The sequence below is a fragment of the Apteryx mantelli genome, chromosome Z (genome assembly GCF_036417845.1).
Source record: "Apteryx mantelli isolate bAptMan1 chromosome Z, bAptMan1.hap1, whole genome shotgun sequence".
NCBI classification, from domain to species: domain Eukaryota; kingdom Metazoa; phylum Chordata; class Aves; order Apterygiformes; family Apterygidae; genus Apteryx; species Apteryx mantelli.
The window spans coordinates 6,802,585-6,823,812 of NC_090020.1; the positions used below are offsets into that span (position 1 = coordinate 6,802,585).

General features: G+C 42.0%; 1 protein-coding gene across 1 annotated transcript in view; it reads left to right on the forward strand.

The window, feature by feature from the left end:
- The first annotated feature begins 869 nt into the window (after positions 1–869).
- Positions 870–21,228, forward strand: part of GLIS3 (GLIS family zinc finger 3) — a 156,171-nt gene continuing 135,812 nt past the window's right edge. Inside the window, exon 1 of the mRNA XM_067315222.1 lies at positions 870–1,254. Within this exon, the coding sequence (XP_067171323.1) occupies positions 870–1,254 (385 nt within the window). The remainder of the gene's footprint in view (positions 1,255–21,228) is intronic.

A 21,228-nucleotide genomic window follows, 5' to 3' on the forward strand; every position in this document is an offset into this window, starting at 1 on the left:
TTTAATAACAGGAAGACATAGCTGAGAAAAATGTCTCTGAGAAAAATCAGAGTTGCAAGAGTATTGGCAGAATTTGAAAGCTGTCTTTGAAAATTTGCCACGGTAAGCTTACATGTGAATTCTGGTATATCTACAGGTTTACGATGAGCATCCACTTTTGCAGGGACTGCAGCTAGGTTTGCGAATGCCGCTGCTGTGCTGTGCTTTCTTGCAATACTTCTCCACAATGAAGTGCCGCAGAGCTTGGTAGGCCATAGAGACTTCCCTGTGGTGTTGTGTTTCCCTCTCCATGTCGCTGCATTGACATCCTTTAGTACGTGACCCGGCACCTCCTCCCTACATCTGCATATCGCTTGCCGGCTGTGTTTGCTTTTCGGCACCGTTTTCATTGATAGACTGAGGAGGTGGCAGAAAAGGAGAGGTAGCAATGTTCATCCCAGTGACAACCGCCTATCGTGTCAGAGGCTCTTTTCACTCCTGCCTGCCGTCTTTCACTTGCTCGGCGTTCGCTCGATTTCATGGCTGGTTTAGCTAATACGAAGACAGCCGGCCTTATTGTAAACTTCGGCTTTTGAAGAGGCAGGTTTTCTCCTTATTAGCACTCCCAGTCATTGCTTAGCTTTGTCCTCTCTCCCCGACTGGCCGTGTAGCGCTCGTACTTTGCTGCTTGTAATCAGAGATGTCACAAAGTTAAACATTGTGTGCAGTCCTCTCCTTTATGTATTAATTGCTCCAGAGTCAATTCTTTTTATTGGTGTATTTTTTCAAACAGGCCTAATGCCCAATGGATTACTTTGTGACTTTGGATTGATACCAGTCCTAGCTGCGGGTCGGTAAAAACACACTCTGGTTATCGTAACTGCCTGACAATGAATGGGAGGTCATGCAGCATGAGCCACCGGGCGGCAGGTCTTCCTTACGGACCTGGGACGATCAGCGGACAGCAGATCTCACCGGTGAGAGTTCCTGCAGGAGCTCCCTGCCCATCTTCACATGGCGGCGCCCTAAGGCCGGCTGTGGGAGCCTCGTCTTCCAGCCGACCCGTAAAGATGCCCCTGGGAGGAGGGGCCGCTCTTCAGAGCAACGTCATTGACAGCACTATGCACTTTCCTGCGCTAAGTCCCAGGAGACAAGTGGTCACAAACGGGAAGCCTTTCTTCCAAGTCCTGCAGCCCCCGGGACTGCCAGCCCCACGGACTTTAAAGCCCAAACTGCAAGACTTTGGAAATGCCTTCTCCCCATGCACAGGTAAAGGTAAGGCTCCTTTCTTCTGTGGCTGTGAGCAATGGCATTTCTTTCCCAGTATCGCCTGACTACATGGTATTGGTTTTACTGGGTGCAATCCAGTCTCTTCTTTGCCTCCCTTCTTACTACAAAAGAGGAGATACTGAAACAAGCATTCTGTTGTTTTCCACTGTCGTAATTTATTATCCGATAATTCCCAGGGGCTTTGTGATATACAAGAGTTGCTCAGAATCCGAGTTGTCCTAAGATTCCTTACAAACAATGTAGTCCGCCTTTGCTTTGCTAACCTAACATCTCCATTCAGCAAATCCGTGTGGTCATTTTGTGTTCGGTAGAGTCAAATTTTGTGAGTGCTGTTGGAAATATTCCTTCCTGGACATGAACACAGCTTCCCGTTGGTGGCCAACAGCTGCTTATTGATGGAAGCAGGAATGTACTTATTGTTTTTAGAGTGCTTAGGCTGGACAAGCTAAAAAACCATGTCTTAACCATAGGATTGCAATCCATTTTTGGGAACTCTTGCACGTCAGAGAAAAGTATGATGCACCACCCTCCCAAGGTTTGGAGGCTAGTCCTGTGCGGTGTGGTTAAGTTCTTGTACATCAGAGATTTACCTGTCTACCAGAGATTACTTGACTGTCTGTTCTTCGAGTCTGCAAGGTCAGACCGGAACAGTAAGTTTTCAGTTCTTGTTGACTCTTGTCATGCTGGAAATGGGAGCACTGTTTTTGAAGAATTTTGGTAGCTTCCCTTCAGAACTCAGTGATACTCCTTTCAGTGTATGTGGACATGAGGATTGAGTGGCTAGAAAAGAATTAGATGTTTTAAAATACCAAGAAAAGCTTTGGTTGGCATCTCAGTGAAAAACAGAAGACAGAGATTTCTTGTGTTATTCCAAGTGGGTTGCTTCTCACCACTTTTCTCCCTTTCTTCCCTACTTCACTTTGAACATGTAATAAGTCCATCCCTATTCAGTGAGGCACTCAGGCTTGACACCAGTAGCGTTTTAGCACGTGTTGAAAATTAACTGCATGCTCGAGTGCTTTGCTGAGTCAGGCCTGTAGTAATGAATACACATAATCATTGGGTGACCTCTAAGATCACCTGTTTTGGTGCTTGCTTAGGCAGTGCTGGTGGGGGTTATTCACAGCATCTGACTTTCAGCTTCCACCACTGGCAGTGAAGAGAGGCGGACTCCTCACGTGATGAGCTTTGAAGGAACTTTTCTATCTCTGTTTCTGTACAGGCAGAGCCTGATTCCAATTCTTGGCAAAATGATATGCCTGAAAGCAGGGGGTCCATGCTGGGATATCTAAAACAGCCTTCTGTAATAGCTGGTCCACCTGCAATATATGTTGGAGAGCGGCGCTACAAGATGAAGAGAGCATCAACTAATTTATTGTCCCTGGCATAAACTGGATTCGATCTGCAGTCCCTGACCACTCCGTTCCTGGCTGTCACCATTTCCCTCTTCCTCCTTGGACCGCTCAGCTCTAGCGTGCAGAAAGCAGTCTCCTGTTTTGTGGGATGGAGAATAGAGACCTCAGCTGAAGGGCTGACATGAGGGAAGCTTTTGGATAAACGGTGCTAGTTAGACATTTGGGGCCTGGATAACCAGAGAAGAGGCAGACGGTGAGGTCTGCAGAGTGACAGCTGGAAAGGAAATGCAGTGGGGAATATAACGGGAGAGACTGGGAGAGGAAGAGCATGGGGGATGCTAGCGGATACGCATACATGCCTTTCCTAAAGCCTGCTTCAAATACTGGTTTTGTAATGAGGCAATGTGGGATCGTTAGTAAATGGCCACAAACCCTTTGGTGCACCTTCTTGTCCACCTTACCTCTTCCCAGTGGCTTCTCCTTTGTCAAACAGAGGTTCCAGTATTCACCTGGGAAACTCGTATTATCCTATGAATAAATGTGGTGTGTGCTGATGTTTTAGAATTTATGGCTTAGCAGGAAGTTTAAAGACAGGCGAAAAGATAGTTACCATGAAAGAAGATACCACAGTCTTCAGAGACCATCAAGTTTGGCTCCGATGTTGCAATTGATTAGGATTAGTAATTCCTCACCCTTAAAAGTCCTTGTTATGAGCAGAACTGCTTATGGAGTTAAAGAGTATGCATGCTGGGAATATGTCTGCTACAGAAGAGCTAAGTCTCACACACCTGGTCATGTCCAGATAATTTTCTGAAACTTTGAACCCTGCTATGGTGTATGAACCTTATACTCCATATAACCTTGTAAGATGTGCTGTTTATGTATGTGCAATTCTTTCATATTCTTTCAATTCTTTTAAAAAACAGATGCTTCTGTTTAAGACAGAAGAAAAAGCAGAATATTCCAAGTCAATGCAAATGTGTGCATTGTTTTCTGCAAAGTTTTGGGGTTTGGTTTTGGTGTTTTTGACAGGAACTGGTGCTGAATTCACAAAAAGAGGACAGAAGTAATCTACAGTAATTGGAGCATGCATCTTTACTTTGTGTAAAGAGTATCTTTATTTTATATAACTGTTACAAAACTTGGAAAGGAAATGATTTTTAGAAATGGTACCACCTAAGTCACGTTAAGAGTAACTGCTGTAGCTTTGTGTGTGATGAGAATCTAGAACACGTTTCTTCTTGTTGTATGGAGAAAAAAGGCAAGTCTGAACAGGCACTGATGCATGGCTCTGACTTCAGCGTAGTGTTACTTTACCTCCTTTGTGGTAGTGATTGTTTAGTATGCCTTCCAGTACTATGTTCTGCACCTGAAAAAAAGTGATGCAATGATTTTTCAGTACAGGAAAATGTGGTAGTAGAGTGATTTTTTTGCCAGGAGTGTATGCTTTCATGTGCCCATGTCAGATATTTTCACATCTAAATTAGGGGAAAAATGCAGGCATAGCAGGACATGTCTTTGAAATCTTCTGGAAATCTTCTCCAGGCTGTCATGTCATTTGATATGTGTATTGCATCACTTTTTTTGAACGATCCATTTTACACTTGTAGATTTATTCAGGCTTTGAAAGCAGGTCTTTCCTGGTATTAGCTGCTAAGTTGAAAGAGAACAAGAGAGGCATCAGGAAAGAAAGAGCAAAAAGGGAAAAGGGGTGAGAACAGAAGAGGAAGAGAGATGACTGTAACATAGTCAGCATTGGTTTTCAGCTTCACTCTTCAGTGCAGAAGCTCTTCTGAGAAAAAAAAAGTCTTGTCATGAAAAATACTGTAATGGAAAAAAAACAGGTTTTTACTGAAAGTATTCTATTAAGAGGGTGAATTTAAAAAAAAACAGTTTTCAAGGAATTCCTATTAGTGCTGTCCTTTAAATGTAGTTATGCTCCAAAAAAGTTCTGTATTCAAAGATTTAATGCTTAGCATATCTCCTTTTTAGACACCTGGCTGAGTAGGATTTCCTTTTCTGGGAACCCTAATAGCTATACTTGTTGTTTGACCTATTCACTTATGTACATAGCCAACAGTTTTGTGAGCGTGAGCCAGATTCTGTTCAGCCATATCCTGAGTCCTCTCATGTAGTGGAAAAAATCCTGGTTCTTTCTGAAAACAACAGATATTTCCTGAAAGGGCCAATACATTCAGCATCTCTAGTGGCTTCCCTTGCTCTGTGAATGAAGCATACATTTTGGAAGTCCACCAAGAGGTACTGAAAACAAACATACCTTGGTGGATTAGGTGATTGATTGCTGAAGGAGGTTGTGGGAGTGGTGTGGGGGAAAAGCTTATCCTTTCCCTAGGCATTACCTTGTAGCCACTGCTGGGGACAGGATCCTGCTGGGGGATCCTTGGTCCCCATCACCGTGACCGCACTTAGGCACTTACGGACATTCATTCCAGGCTTCCGAGTAGATTTTCCTGCCCAGTCAGACTATATCTAGTAGCTTTAAAGCAGCTTGGATTTGGCTGGTGGAGACTTTTTGCTGTGGTTGAAGTTCTCCGTGGACAGTGGAGGTCATCCAACAGCTGCAGCTCTGGCTGACACTCCTGTAGCCTGGGGGAGAGGTACCGCGTAGGCAGTGTTGCCTTTGGTTGTCTTTGTTATGGGCTTGTGCTTTCCGCTGGTGTGTCTGGCAAGACCTTCTCCACTGCGTGAAGTAACACTGGATGCGGTGGAGAACCGAAGCCGTGGAGGTCAGTTGGGCTGTTTGCTCCACCCTGGCTGCTGTGCGGAAACCGGAGGTGTCAGTACGTGGGTGTGTGGCTGAAGCTGTTGAGAGTGTGACATGGCAATATGTGAGATAGGGCAGGAAGAAGCAAACGTGGACATTTGTTAGTAAAAATGCCTACCGGACCTGTTATGGAAGCCTGTGCAGGTAGGCGTAGACCCATCTTGCTCTCCTTTCCAGGCCCGTTGTGAAGACGGCGGTCATCATTCCTTTCTGTGATGCCAACAATGCTAAGGTTGTTCCTTGATATGAAAAATAACTGTGCATTTGATTTCCTGTTGTATTTTTCTCGCAAATGTCAGAAGCTGACTGTAATTTTTGTCTAGACAAATGGGTCATTAGCTAAGGTTTACCTTAAGATGAGCATGCTCGCTGTATGAGATCACTAAGGCTCCTCCTCGTCCTAGGAAGAGTCGGCAGGCCTGTTAAATCGTGGGGGTGGGTGTTTTCCCTTTTTCCGCTGGTTCTGCGAGGAGGAGCAGCTCTCATAGTTGTTAAGCTGTGTGAGAACTGTGAACTTGGTGGGGAAGGATCATTTGTCCCCCGTGCCAAGAGTGCCCTGTTTTCCTTGTGAACAATAACTGCACAGGTCTGTGAGGACTGCTATGTGCAGAAACGTTAATCAGTAAGCAGCTTGAGCCACACTTGAAATCCCTTTTACCTAGCTCTTTTGCTGTGTAGGACTGTTGTTTTTACGTGTCGGTCGGCGCAATCTGAAAAAAAAAAAAGTTCATCAGTATTCTGTGCAGCTCCTTGCACAGAAAGCTTGACTCAGTCTTATGTTCTGTTTTGGTTGTTTTCTTTAATCAATTCTCAGCAGTTTTTCAGCCTGGTTATTGACAATGTTTAAGTACAGCAAAGTGATTAAATGATAATGATCTCAGTTGTATCCAGCATGACCGATTTTCCAGCTTTGCATATGCTTCAGTGGCCTTGACGTGCTTGAAAAACAAGACAGGACTCCTTCGCAAGGAAATCATTAATGGCAGTGCTGGCGACTGTCCGGGAGACACGTTCTGCAGCCGGTGGGGATGCGTCGCGATGAGTTCTTCTGTCGGCTTTAGGACTCTCCAAAAGGGCAGAATTTAAAACGTAAAACGCCCTGAGTTTAATTCTGGAATTAGTTGTGTGGGTTGGATAAAGCAACTGATGGCAATCCTGGTAGGATTAATGAGCGTTCACTCTGGAGCTTAATTTGGCTGTCTTAGGATGTACCTGAGGTGAACTTCATTTTTATATAAAATCATGCACACCTACCTACTTCTTTTATCTAGAGTAGTGCATACATGCCTGTTGCAAGACATTCTGTTGCAGAGGTTATTTCAGGTTTATTTAATTTTTTTTCCATCTGTCATATTTCAGGCGTGGCTCAACTCCTGAACGTGAATGATGTTCAGCAACTCCTGAGCATAAGTGATGGAAGGCTGTGGTTTACATGAACTCTGTACCTGTCTTATTTATTTATTTATTTATTTATTTATTTATTTATTTAAGAGTCTTTGTCAGAAGTGTTCAAAATTCTGTTTAAGAACAAAATATTTAAGAAAATGAAAAAAGGCAGTGATACTACAAAACATGTTGGACTATGTGTTACAAAGGCGCCAGGCAGCTTACAAAATTCCCTCCAGCGTGTTAGGCCTGACGCCAAAAAGGATCTATTTCTACACTGGAGCTGTAAAATCCCTCAAGAGTATTGGGTATATTGCCAACACTTACCCATTCTGTGTTAAGAGTTTAATTAAACTTTTGCTATATTCAGTTCTATACCTTTATTCTGTGGGCCTGGACAGGGCACTTTAAAAACTGCAGTTATCCAAAGTACAGTATAGCAAAAAAGCACACTCCAAGCTTGCATTTTATAATTTCCTTAGGGCAAATATTATCATTTCAGACTGGGGCAAGCCAAAGGAGGGTGATGGGCCCCATTTACCAGTAGCTTTAAGACTGAGCTTAAGCTTTCACTGAGATGGCAGCTTGCCAAAATTGCCAGAAGCGCCCAACGAGGGCTGCAAAGGGAGCGTGGTCCAGCTGGGTCTGCGCTAGTCTGGCGATGCCACGGGCAGCCTCCGGTGGAGGGCTCAGTCATGCCGATACGAGTTGCATGTATCAGCAGCAGAGCTCCCAGCAAAATTCCCAGCGGATATGATCAGGGCAGACCACCCTCCAGAGAGAGGGACTCCTTCAGCAGTGTAGCATCTTCCTTCCCTGCGCTGCTGTGGCTGATGCATGTGCACTGATGTCATCCTAAAAATGGATAATGACCTTTTTTTTCCTCCTTCAAATTTTCAGGGAGGAAAAACAATGCCTCAGCTCAAACCCCTAGGGGAAAAAAAAAAATCAGAAACAGGCCAAACTATTCATTTTATATTTTTGTTTTACTTTGGTTAAGAATCATCAGGTCGATACGTGATCCTTCCGTTTTATCACCAAGAAGTGGCACTAACAATATCTGTCCTCATACAAAGAGGGGTTTCAGTCCCCTTTTCACAGGTGAAATTTGGAAGTAAAATTCAGTTGAAATTTGGGAGCTCTGGAAGTTTTGCACCTGACAATTGTTGAGAGCTGTGTCTGTGTCTGCCTCTTCCTCTGAGCGAAGTAAGATCTGAACGTTTTTGTGTGATTATGGGTAAAGGCACTTACATTTGCTGTGCTTCTCTTTTATTCATTTGTAAATTTTGGATAAGTTGTTCTTACATTTATACAGTGCTTTGAGATCTGCATCTGGCATGTGCTTTATTCGTAGCAAATACAAAGCTCATTTTGGGGCTGTGTGTGCACCTGCAGAGAATGGAGGCCAGGCTGTTTGTGCCTCTGCATGGAGGCGCAGGGGGTCAAAAAGCACTTTGGTGCACGTTTGGCCACAGACATGTGCAAACACTGGCTTTTGCAGGTGCATTTGGCTTGTTTGAATATTACCACATTATGCTAATACTCTGTTCTTCCTGAATTATATTGCCTTTTCTGGCGGTCCATAATATGATGTTCACTGTGGTAGTGTGCTCCTTCATCTGGTCCTGGATGCTGCAGAGCTATTTGGAGAAGGCGGCAGGGAAGCATGACAAGCTGCCTGCTTTGGTTTAGCTGCTGTCTCCCAGCCCAAAACAGGGGGAAGAGAAGCTGCCCTTTGAGACCTGTTCTGTATATGCAGTGCAAAAATGGTCTTTCCTTGACCTTTCAGTGTTCTCACAGGGCTGTAATTGCTCAGAACGCAGTAATTCCACTGAGAAGAGTAGCTGTCTGCACCGGTGAGGTGTTTTCTTTTCTCTTTCATTTATAGCTGGTCTTGCTGCCGCTGAGCTTGATAATTCCTCCGCCAGCGAGTTGCCCAGTGACGGACACAACAGCTTCTCTGGCCTCTGGGCGTTGCTGTAATGCAAGTCACAATGAAAGGCACAAAAATTTAATACGCAGTGGTTGGTGTGATGTAAATGCCTACAGCGAGTAAGTAAATGGGAAGACTGTTCTCTCGTGAACAAATGACAAATTTTCAAATGTGCTATAAAACATAAGGTACCAGAACAGACACAGCACTGTGAGATTCCTGGTGGAGTCTCCTGAATAGTGCTGGTATGGACCGCAACAGCCAAATGTGGTTGTTATCTTTTACCTCCCTTGGCAAACAGAATTATGGCAGAATAATCATTATTGAGTTTGTCGCTTTACTAGCAAAACTGCTCTTAAATGGTGAGCTTATACTCCTGCATTTCAGCAGTGACAGGCTGGATCCCTCTGTTGGCTCTCTTCAAATTTAGTTGTGATGGTTCTAGGTGGGATCACAATCTCTTAGTTTATCTTTGACTGATGATTTTCAAAAGCGATAAGCACTTTCTGTTCATTGTGCTGGAGTGAAATCTTGAGCACTCCTAAAGGGGGAAATTTTTTGAGACCTGAACAACTAGAGAAGGCTGTTGTCTGCATTTTACCATCATGTTTGTAGGGCTGAGTCAAATACTGCCATTTTATCTCCTGAATGAACGTTGGTGAAGTCCTTGCACATTGCGACCCTACCTTCCTTGCTTTGTGTTGGCTCGAGAGAGATATAGAAAGCAGGATGAGTAGCGTCTTGGGTTTTGGGGGTTACATTTGCTGCTGAAGCTGATGAACTGTTGACTTGCTCCTAGGAGTTGGAAGTCAGCTCCATAAGTCCTCCCAAAAAGGGAAAGAGGAGAATAAGGAGAGGATGAAACGAAGGAGGGCATGGGGCAGGGGCGGGTGAAGCATCACAACAGCAAAGAAGATGTCAGTGAGTGAGCTTTTTCCTTCTCCTGGCCCTTTGCCTAAGTCTGCTCTGATACTTTAAGGTCAGCTGATACACAATCCCTTGAGAAATAATGTGTTCAAGTCATATTCCCCAGCTGCAGCCCTAAGTGAATGAAACAGATGAAAATCTTGTGATAAAAATCTCAGTTCAGTGGGATTTCATCTGGTCAGTTCTGCAGCACAGTCGATAAAATCAGCGTTTTAAACTGTTTTCCCCAGGAGGCAGAGAAAAACCCTATCCCTACACAGGGATATCAACCACTTGACACATTCATAGGCTGAAACAGAATATGGTTCAGCTTTACCACTGCTGTCTTTTCACCAAAATGCATTTTGAAAGCCTGTATGACAAGTCGATCAGAGAGAAGAATTTCTTTCTGGAGCAATTACCCTATTTTGTGGTAGGATTTCTTCCATTTAACTTCCATCATAAATTTCATCATTTGCTCAAGCAGAACCAGTATTTGGATAGTTAAGACACGAGCAAATGCTTTGTTAACTGGGTATCTTAGACATTGTCTTTCTGTCTTGGATGCATATCATTCAGATTGGAAGGAATGAAAGAGAGCACTGCAAGAGGTTTCATCTGACCGGGGATTTTAAATCGCCTAAATGGACAGTCCTTGCAGTTGATCATCCAACTTGGTTTACGGAAAGGCTGTACATTTCCATACATGACATTTCCAGAGACAGTCCTTCCGGAGAAGTTAAGTGAGTTAACTAAGCAGTAACGAGGTGCTTCTGAAATAATGAAAACATTTGGTATCTTTGCTTGGTCACCTTTACTTACAACTGGCTTCACTGATCTAGTCGGGGGTTCAGGACTTGCTGTCTTCCTATGTCTGTGTCCAGAAACAGCCCTACACTGTTGCTGCAGTGAAATTACCTGAAGTTGGGAGCTAGATTTCTACTGCAGAGTGGATGAAAACTGTCAGTGTGGTGAATGAACCCTGGCAAGTATTAAGAATATTCAAAATGGCAAGCTTTAAAGTCACTTTTCCCCCCAAATATCCTCGTTTTTTTTATTGGTCTAAGAAAGCAATAAAAATGTAAATGATTCAATCTGGCAGATGTGATTTTCCATAAATGTTATTGTTCTGCTGAAGAGTCCCGGCAAGGCTTCAGGAACATAGTCTCCGTGCAGCGCCTGATGCAGCTCCCCGGACGCTAGTGGAAAGACTGCCTGTGACAGAGGGTGCAGGTTAGACGTGCCTGCACGTAAGGTGAATTTGCTAAAGTAGCCCTATTAAAAATCAGGATAACAACGAGGGGTATTCTAACGTCTTTAAAAAAAGAAAAAAGAAAGTAACTAAGCAGGAGGAGAAACCGAAATGTTCACACATGATCCCCGCAGGCTTTTGCTCCCAGGCCGTGCAGGGACTTGTGTGCAACAGCAGACCCTGCCCAGGCCCTGCTGGGCCCTTCCAAATCCTTCGTTCCTGGCCGGCCATACCCTCCGTCGCGCCTGGCTTTGCCCCGAGGCAGCTCCCGGAAAGGGGACGGGCTCCTCCGCCCGTTATCCCGGCGTTTCAGAAAAGTGCAATCTCGGGTGCGAACTGAGAGTGAATTTGGGGGCTGCATTGTCTTTTGTTAAGATTTTTTTTGTACTCTTCTTTTTGTTCGTTATAACTGCGGAGAGCAATGGTCTCGGCAGGGGATCGTACAGGTCTCCAGTTCGGGTGTTATTCAGTATTGACTGGGCTGAGGATGGAGATGCCAAGGTGAAAAGGTTCTCTGCTCTTCAGTGTCCTGAAATCCTGGGTTTATGATGAAAAAAGCTTCTATTTCACACCAATGGCTCTTTTCTCAATTCTGTCTCTTTTCCTTACTGTTAACCAGAACGAGGAGTCTAAGCCTAAACTGAATGCTTTGGAAAACCCCTAAGTAGTGTTATAGCCCTTTTTACGCAATCAATGTAGCTTAACTCTACAGTTTGGGAATACAGTTTTCAAAAGCTCCTGTGTGTCTCACTTGTAGACTTTAAAGCAATTTGTCCACAGAAAAGACTCTGGAACTATCAGGAACTTTACTGTGAATGATTTGGAAATATCGTAAACAAAGGTTCTGTTTGTGCACAGAAGGTAAAAAAGGAAAAAAAAAGGTTGGGGGAGGAAAAAAAAAGAAAAAAGGAAAAGGAGAGGTGTATCAACAGTTTTTACTTAGTTAAAGATACTTAGTTAAAGGTACAATTACTAAAGAGGCTTATGCAACCCCCCCAAAAAAGTTTTATTCTTTGCCTGAATTCATACTTCAATTAATTTGTAATTCATGCCCTGCTCAAATACCAAGATAATACGACAGGCACTCCCCATCATTTCTGGCGGTATTGAAAGGACGATTACTTTGGCAGCTAGCTGAGGTGCTTAACTGTATAACCCTGCACTTTAACATCCTCGTTCCAGTCTACTGAGATGTTTCCGGTGCCTTATTGCTGAGGACAAGTCAAAAGTTCTGCGGCAGTGTATTGGCTCTAGATTAAATGTCTCTTTGTTATATACCACTGTTTGAACCTCGGCTAATAAATCTGCAGTTGACTTTCAAGTTCTAGCTAACCAAACTGCAAGCGTTCTCTCATTAGCCGGCACTCTCGAACAAATGTTGTTGTTGTTTCTTTTTTTCAATGACTGACCTAGCACTGGTGTCAATTGATTAGCAAAAGGTATCTTCTAGCAGAGTCTGCGGTGTTCCTTGGGACTGTTTTGCTGCTTTTGGCAGTTGGTTGCTTTTGGCAAGCCCATTGCCCATCCTGTGGCCATCCTAAAATTCTGCCCTGAGCCACGCGTATTTCTCACTGAAATTAATGGCATTCATGTGATGGCACTAATGTTTCTGGCATCCAGACTGGTTGCAGGGGAAGCAACTGACTGACCCACGCTGGCTTGCAGTGCCAAGTCAGGGGCAGGAGCTTCCTTTTAAATAGTATTACTGTGGAAATCTCTTTGTAAAAAAGTTCAGTGCTAATGGGAGTTAAGGGTCATAGTCTGGACCACAGACATTGAAAATGTCGCTATAGGTAGAGCAAGTGGATTGAAATTTGTAAGTGTACTTCAAATATGTATTTATTTCTGTTATGAACACAGTTCTTGATTTAAGTTTAGCAAACACTTGTGCACTTGCACTGATTGCAAGTATACATTTAGATTGTCTTCAGGGCATGTGTGTAAATGTATTTTCATAGATTTGGATCTTAATATTCTGTAGGTTGGCAAGGACCTAAATGGACCCTTGGATTGTCCTATCAATGTGCACTAACATTTGTAAGATAGTTTTTTTTTTTTTTTTTTTTTTTTTGAAGGCACATGGTTGAACTAATACCAGCCTTCAAACCCAGAACTCAGTGCACAAGTCTTCCTCCCAGAAAAAGGAGTAGGACACTCCTGAGTGTATATTGTGTGCAGGGGACAGTTACAGTCACAGATTACTGCAGCACTCAAAAAGGGGACTGAGGAGGAAAAATGAACCTTCTGGGGCTGGTGACTCTGCACTAAGACTTGCAAGTGCTGGCTCGAAGAGGTCTGAACACACAAGCTGGGAATCTTTTTCTACATGTCTCTCTCCCAGTGGTCAGGAAAGCAAGGCTTTGTACATTCTTGCTAGTGGAAAATACTGCGTGGATGATCCCTGACTCCAACACAGGTTTATGCTTTAATCTGGAGAATTTTTTGATTAACCTTCTCTACTGAAAGAGGCAGTAGGGTCTGTGCAGCTGGAAAGACATTTCTGCTAGATGTTAGCAGTTTATTCTCCTTGTCAAAGGATGAAGTTGAAACTCCATACGAAAGGTTGGTGAAATAGGTTTGTTTTTAGCCTTTCAAGTCATAGAAGTCTTATTAGAAAATGCTTGACTTTTACAGAATCTACCAGGAAAGTATTTCTATGACAGAGATTTCTACAAAAGTGTGAAAAGCATAGGAAAAACCTTATGCTAAATTCTAGAGTTTTAGACTAATTTATTTATTTCATTCCAGTTAAATTCTATTACAGAAGGTTCTTCATAGGAGACATTTTCTTGAAATTAATGTGGTAAAACAGTTTTGAAAGAAAGTTGATTCAGTTTGGATATAAACTGTGAAAGACAAGTCACTTCCTAAAGAATAATAGTAGCTTTGAAATACAGAAAGAAAAGGATATATAGGAGTTTTCTAACTCTCTTCTCTCTAAACTTTTAGAAAGTCACAGATTATTTCAGAATAGGAAAAAATTGTTAAAAAGCAAAATAATAAGGTGTAGAAGAGTGGCAAAGCATCTAATTTTCTAACTGGAAACATTTTGAAATGCTTTTTTGAATTATTGAAGTCCGCATCAGTATTTTCTGTCATGCATACCTAATGATTGGTTGTGAAAGACGCAATCTGGAGTTCAAATGACTTCATTAAATTAAGTGAACTGCTGCTTCTAAAGCAGTATGATAGGAATTAGGGCCTGATTCTCCTAGAAACTATTTTCATCCACCTTTTCTGACAAATAGGCTTGCTGTTTAGAGTATTTTTGCTTATCATCTATTTATATAGTTGTATATGCACAGATCCTAAATTTATATGCTCATCACTGATGCAACACAAATTCAAAATACAAGATGCAAATCTACTTTATTCCTAAGTACAAGTGAATTGAAAGGTGTGGTTGTCTAACTTGGGACGAGAAAAAAAAGCAGTATGCAGCCACAGTTTACTGGTGTGTGTTTGGTGGTAATACGCTCTTCACATAAGGGACAAAATTTGTCACATCAATGGCTTTTTTGCATTACAGTAGGATATTATGCCAACTCTCCTTTCATAAATTAAAAAAAGTACATGATGCAGCATAACTGCATTGGATTAATGTCAGTTGGCTTTTTCATGTTACCATTTCTGTCTCTGATTTCCAGTTTTGCTTTTTTCTCAGTAGGAATACTCCTTCAAGGCACTCTGGGTCATTGCTAATACTCTATTATGTAAAATCTGTTGCTGTTAACTACACCAAAAACACACAACTGCAAATTACAGAAGTGTCTTAATGACTGCAGAGTGCCTGTGGCCATACCTCCCAATTACCTGTGACGAGCCTTCAAGGCTATCGCTTTCTGTGTAGAATATACCTGGACTAGGAATATTAATAAACTTCTTCCAGATGCTGCTGCGTCCTATTCAAAATTTGGCAACGTGATCCTTGACATTAGGCCTCTGATTATGCATGCATGGCGAATGCCTGGCAAAGATGAGTACCTGTAAATTAGTGCTGGTGGCAGGAGTGACAACTCAGTAAAGATTCAGGTCAGTCCTTGCTGTTTCCAGTAACTGGTAGTGTATGTCAGAAGCTCCTTTGGGGAAGAAGACCTTTAAGAGATGCAATGAAATCCAAAGAGGGTGGAGGTCAGTGGTATGTTTAAACCTTGCCTTTCATCTCTTGATGATTTTGTTCTTGCTTCCAATCTATCGTCTCCTCATTGTGCTCTTGTTATTTCCCCTTCATTGTTACCTTTTTTTTTGGGGGGGGGGGGCTTTTCGAGGCACTGTTCAAGTCATCCTCAGTCTCCACTTTCTTTAGACAGTGAGGAAAAGCTACTGTGAAAGCACTCAGAATAAATAACAATGTTCTAGTGTTGAAAATACATCGTTTGCATAGAGCTACAGGAAGACATGGATACAGAGTAGGTATACTACAGCGTGAGACATCTGCCGTGTGAATAATGGAAGTCTTTTTTTGCACAAGAAGGTAATGATATTTTTTCACGCCAACTTTTTTTTCCATTTTATGTTTTATTTCCAGTAAGACCTGGGTTGGTTGAAATCCATTTGGGTGTTAGAGATGAATGTGTTTGTGTTGGGGGGGAGAGGGGGAGAGGAGAACAATGTGTGCATGACCTACGTTTACTTAACCACAGAAGAGCTGTCAGCTGGGCAAAAGGGACATGGTGCCAGCTCCTATTCTGCAACCCAAGGTGAACACCGAGGACCAAATCTGTGCAAATTATGTTCTGGCTACTTGAGAATTTTGCAGAGCTGCACCTCCAGAGAGAGCCCTGGGAAGGATTAAGCCTCAGAGTACATAGCTTGCACTAGGAAGACACTTTTTCTTTCTTTCTTTTCTCTCTTTTTGGTGCTTTACTTTCTTAACTATCTTTGTCTACACAGAACACTGGGGCTGTTTTTGTTGGACCATTTTGTTGGTCTGTTGTTGGACACAGAATAGAATAGTCCAGTACTGAGAGCTGCATCCTGTTTTTGCTCCTCTGAAATAGGAGTTGTCATTGTCTCCTGGCCTAGTATGTGGAAGGGGAAGGCAGACCACTGGAAACAAAATTTCCAGACAGAGCTTACTGCACTCTGTCCTTTGTAGCCTTCAGAAAAGAAAAAAGGTTGTCAGCTTCCTTTATGGAAGCAAAAGCAAAGGAAAGATGATGAAATTTGGGCTGGAGTCTCTGCCTTAGAAGCAAAAAATTCTACGCTTTGTTTATTCCTTGTTAACGGCATAAAGCGCAACATCCTGTTGTTCTGTATTCTGCAGAACAAATCCGTAGTGTTACAGTGCATCATACAATTCTTACTCTTCCTGTCTACCCTGCAAAACATACTCTGTATAGGGTGTAAAGCACCCCACTTGAATTTTGGGAGATTGAAATGTTTGAGTTTTGCTTGTTTTTTGTGTATTCACAAAAGCCCTTCATGAAAATGAAGTTTCCAAACACTTACTGCATTACAATGAGTTTGAGTTTGCCGTAGCCACTTGCACATTTCTTTGACAGGCTTTTTTAAAGACTGACTCGCTGGTCTAACTTTGGCTGTTCCTGAGATCTGAGTATAGTGTAAGTGGATTAAAGAACTGATAGGCACTTCTGAAAGTCTTATTTTGCGCATATGCAAGTAGCGGTGGGGCCTGAGAGCGGTGTGGCTGCGAAATGAGTTCATCTCCAGGTGCTGCGAAGAGCTGCTGTAGGCAGGGCACTAGACCAAGAACGTTCCCTGTTGTAGGCACGAAACAAAGGACCTTCTTCACATGTCCCCGGTGGTCACGTTTAGTTGAGCTCTTGTGTATCTGTGCCGGAGAGTGCAGCTGAGACACCCAGATCTTGTTTTTCCTTTGTGGCCAGATGATGAATATGAGCAACTCTTGCCAATTAAATTGTACTTTTATACTTCAAAGCCCTGTGCAAACATTAACTAATTATACAACAACAAAATGGGCTATTTTGCTATTGTTGGCACAATACGGTACTGTGTAAAGATAATGCACAGACTTTTTTGATTTATAAATAGGTAATGATCACCTGCCAGTGAACTGTCATGGAAAGGTTTTGTGAATACCGACTTTGGGTTTTTATATCAAGAAATTATGAATAAACTCACCAAAATCTTTGCAGCCACAGTAACTCTTTAGCAGGCTTCAGATTCTTCTTGTACCTGCAGCCTGCCATGTATGCTTCCTCAGTCTAGTGGGTATTTGGGAGATCGGTGCTGACATTTGCCAGCCAGCCCTAGAATCACAGAAAAAACTCTTTCTCCTGTGACCTAAGGAGCCCGTTTTGGCCAGAAGTGGTGTGTTGTGGTGCACTCCAGGCTCCATGGCCACGTCTGCCTGTGGGCATTGATCCCCTCTTCAGCCTTTTGCGGGGAGCTGAAATCTCTCAGCCTTGCTCAGACTTGCACAAGTGGCTCACGACACCCAGACTCATCTCAAATTGCCCTTCTGTTTTACATCCTGAATGGCATGTAGGGGATGAGAAAGACTAAATCAGGAAATACTGAGTGGCAATTTGAGGTGTATGGGACAGCGTGCCTGGTGTTGAGGGTGGAGGGCAAGCAGTGTGTTCCCAACACCATCCCCGTTGCCTTTATATTGGGTGGTGGTGATTTATAAATGGAATTGTGAGGGCTATGAGAATATGTTCCTATCCTTGTTTAAAAAATGCTCTCTGATGTGCTACAGCAGTTGACTTAATTTTGTAAGTTCCTACATTAAACGTTAGGACATGGGGATCACCGAAAACAAACAAAAAAATCAATGTTAAATCTTTCGTAGTGCATTTCTTTTTATCTCTTTTTGGGGGAGGTTCTGCTCCAAGAAAGATTTTGCATTCCTCAGCTTCTGAGAATACTAAGAAGCTATGTAATAATCTGATGTTTAAACCAGAAAGAAACAACCCACATCGATTGGATTAAACAAAAAAGTTCTGCAAAATAAGAACAAATAGTCATGAGTAGATTTTTTCCACATGATTGCTTTTGTCATGAATTCCTTTATCTTATACTAACCTATAAGTTCATTAATGGTCTAACCAAATGATTGAAATAGTCCTTTACCCACAGATCACTAAAATTAATCTTTTAAAGGAGGTGCTGGAATCCTTTGCAAGGGGGTTAAAACTAAAGTTACACATCATGATAATAATCTCCTTTTTTCCTTTGCCACTACATAGCATGTTATAGCTAGACTAGGATTTCTTACTTTAAAAAAACGCATGGAAAAGAAGTAATTTTGTAAGGGTTGCAAACAAGAAACCATGGGCTTAATTATAATCCAAACACTCATGCTCCTTATAAAGCTTCTTCCATTGTTTCTTTAAAATATATAACTTATGTACAGATATTTAGATCTATTTAGGTTTATATACTTTAGATTTAGTTATTCAGATTAATACAATTTATAGATGTACCCTATGTAGCTGTGACCCAGTTTCATGAATGCTTAAGAATTTACATGCATTTACAGACATGAGATGTCCTGCTCCAGAGGAGTTGCCTCAGAAGTCCTGTACATGGTCAAGCTGTTGGGCTGCTCAGGTGTTTGGTCGATTACATTGCACATGTTTAAACTAATATCACAAAGATTGCATAGTGATTTCAATGAAGTAACCTACTTTTACCCATTAATGACTAGAAATATTTATGCTCTTTTCCGACCTTGAGGTGCAGTCTTTGAAAAATTTGGAAGTAATACACTTAAACATTTTGTTATGACTATAGCAGGATTGGAAGAGTAGAAAACACAGAGAAAAACTAAATGTGATCATGAACACTTCAGACATTATAGTTGCCCATTTATGAATTGTTAACACAAGAACTGGAAAAGGTAAAGACACATATAGCTGTACTTTTGCCCTTGTGTATGTATGTGTTAGGTGGTGAAATATGTTTATCTATAATAAAATACAATATGGTTTAATTTCCTGTGTGTTCTTAGACATGGATATGTAGTATCTTTTACTCATGCGTGGTACCCAGGTGTAATTTCTAAAGAGAAACAGAGAAGGGCTTTAGTATAGCCGATATTTGTTATGTGAGGCTAGGTTTCTGTTGCGCTTCTTATAGTGTAATCGGAACAAAACAATGACCTGAGAAACTTGTCTTCAAAAATAACTTGTTGAGAATTGTAGTCTTATCAGCATAAGCCAAAGATTAGAGTAGAAACTGACTGGCACTTATGTTGGACCAGAAGTCAAAGGAACCACTGAGCAGGTAGCTGATTATACGTAGGAGCAAAGACTGACAATCTAGTCTGTGGTATTTTTTTGAAGATACTTTTATTTGACATTGAAGAAAATGCTGAAGATTTCCAGATTTCAGCACTTGACTCTGCCGTTTACCTCTCTTGAGACTATAATTTCTGTCCTTCTCTTGGGCTTGGGTGAGGAGCAAGTGACTTCAGATCTTTCATCCCACTACTGCATGTGGCCAACTGCTCTGGTTCTGCGGGGAAGGGCTGTCATTCCTCAGCTTATCTGTTTCAGGGCATCTTGGACAAGTAATCCCTGCTCTACAGCCATGTAATATCCATCTGGAAAAATCAGGTGAAGGAGCTGTGGTGGTTTCGTCCATTATCTAAATTCTGGAAAGGGTGCACATAAGGAAGAACGTTCACTTCTGTGGTACCTTGAGCCCTTAGTTTGCAATGCTGACTGAGCCCTCATGATTCCGCTTTGCCTGGGTTTCTCAGACAGAAATGCCATTTAAGAAAACAAAAACAAAAAAATGCCATGCTGCTTAAAAAACAACAATCCTCGTGTAATGACATTTTAAAAATAGACGTTGGCCTTTACAGAATTATTCAGGGTGAATGTGAAAGTATTAAAGTTCCTGCTGTTGTCTAAAACCAATAAAACATTCCTGCTTATGAAACTAGTGATTTTCTTCCCTTTAAATGCAGGCCCTAGGAAGCCCTACATCTACATTATTTGATCAGAAAACTGAATTTTAAATACCTGTCCGATATTTAATATTCCTTTCTCACACACATTTTAAAATAAAAACATCATGGGAAAGTATTCCTCTTTTCCAAATAGACTCAGATAATTCTTTTAGAGTAAATTTGCAGCCTGGAGTGATGCTGGAGTTCCAGAAACTCCCCGGGAGGTGCTCTCCTCCCCACTGCTTTGGCCAGACTCCCCATATTTACCTCTTCTGGAGCAGTCTCACAGCATTCCTCTGGGTTTCTTCCATACCTGGATGTTGAAAGCTCTTGCCAGTCCTGGACTGCAAATCCACACTGTCCTCATTCAACCCTCTCGTGCAAATGTGATTCTTGAATGTTACATGAAGATGAGGAGCTGGTAATAAAAAAGGGAAAGCTATGATAAACATCATCCTAGTTATTGCCTATTCCTAGATCATAAGCACTTTGACAGCTCTCTCCTGGCCCGGTTTAGTCTTCTGGAGTCTTTTGGCATTGGAGCTGACTTTGCTTTTTGTCTTTAGCATGCAATACACATCACAAGTGCTTAAAAATATATATAACTTTTTAAAATAAAGTTTTACAAATTGTAAAACAGAATGTGAATTTTAAATATTAGTGAAATCCAACTGAGGCTGACTATAAAGCTGATTTTTATCCTATTCACATTAACTTCAGGGAATCACAATACATTATTTAAAGAAAATCAGACCAGAATACTACAAAAAAAAATACAAGATAATTGTATGAAGAAGAGTAAGTGAACATCTGCATATGACAGAATTTTAAAAAAATAACCTATGTAGCTCATGCGATCAGGTTCTGTTTGCGAAAATGACTTTTGTACTTGGGAATTCAGCTTCAGTGGAAGTCAACAGGATGAAGTCCTCAAAAATCCCATAATCAGTTTTGAATATTCTGCTCTTACCTATATAGCACATTCCCTCCATTAAACTAATGTCAAGCTGGCTATTGCTTGATTTTGTAGATGTATGGCTGAGGGTTACACAGTTGGTATGACCAGTTTCTTTCCAATCTCCATCAGGACATTTGTGTGGTTTTCCATCCTTGAGCAACGGTGTTTCTGCTCCGAGCAGAGCATGCATACATTTGCCTTTTACATGCTCTCGACCACGAGCAATTATTTTGGTTTCTCAGACTGCACATGCACATGCACATACCCACCATCACTTTGGTTTGCCAGTGTGGTTCCCTGTGTCTTCACATTACCCTTATTTGGTAGCCAGCTTCAGGTGCCAGACCCTGCCAGTGCTGCAGCCTCCTCTCCAGCAAAGTAATAGCTGCGGTTAAGATGTCATTCTGCATAAATCAGCTTTGGCAAGGACAGAGGCTGAGGGCAGGAGCTGGACTTGTCTTTTACACGGCCTGAGCGATTCAAGTGGTCTTAATCCTCCC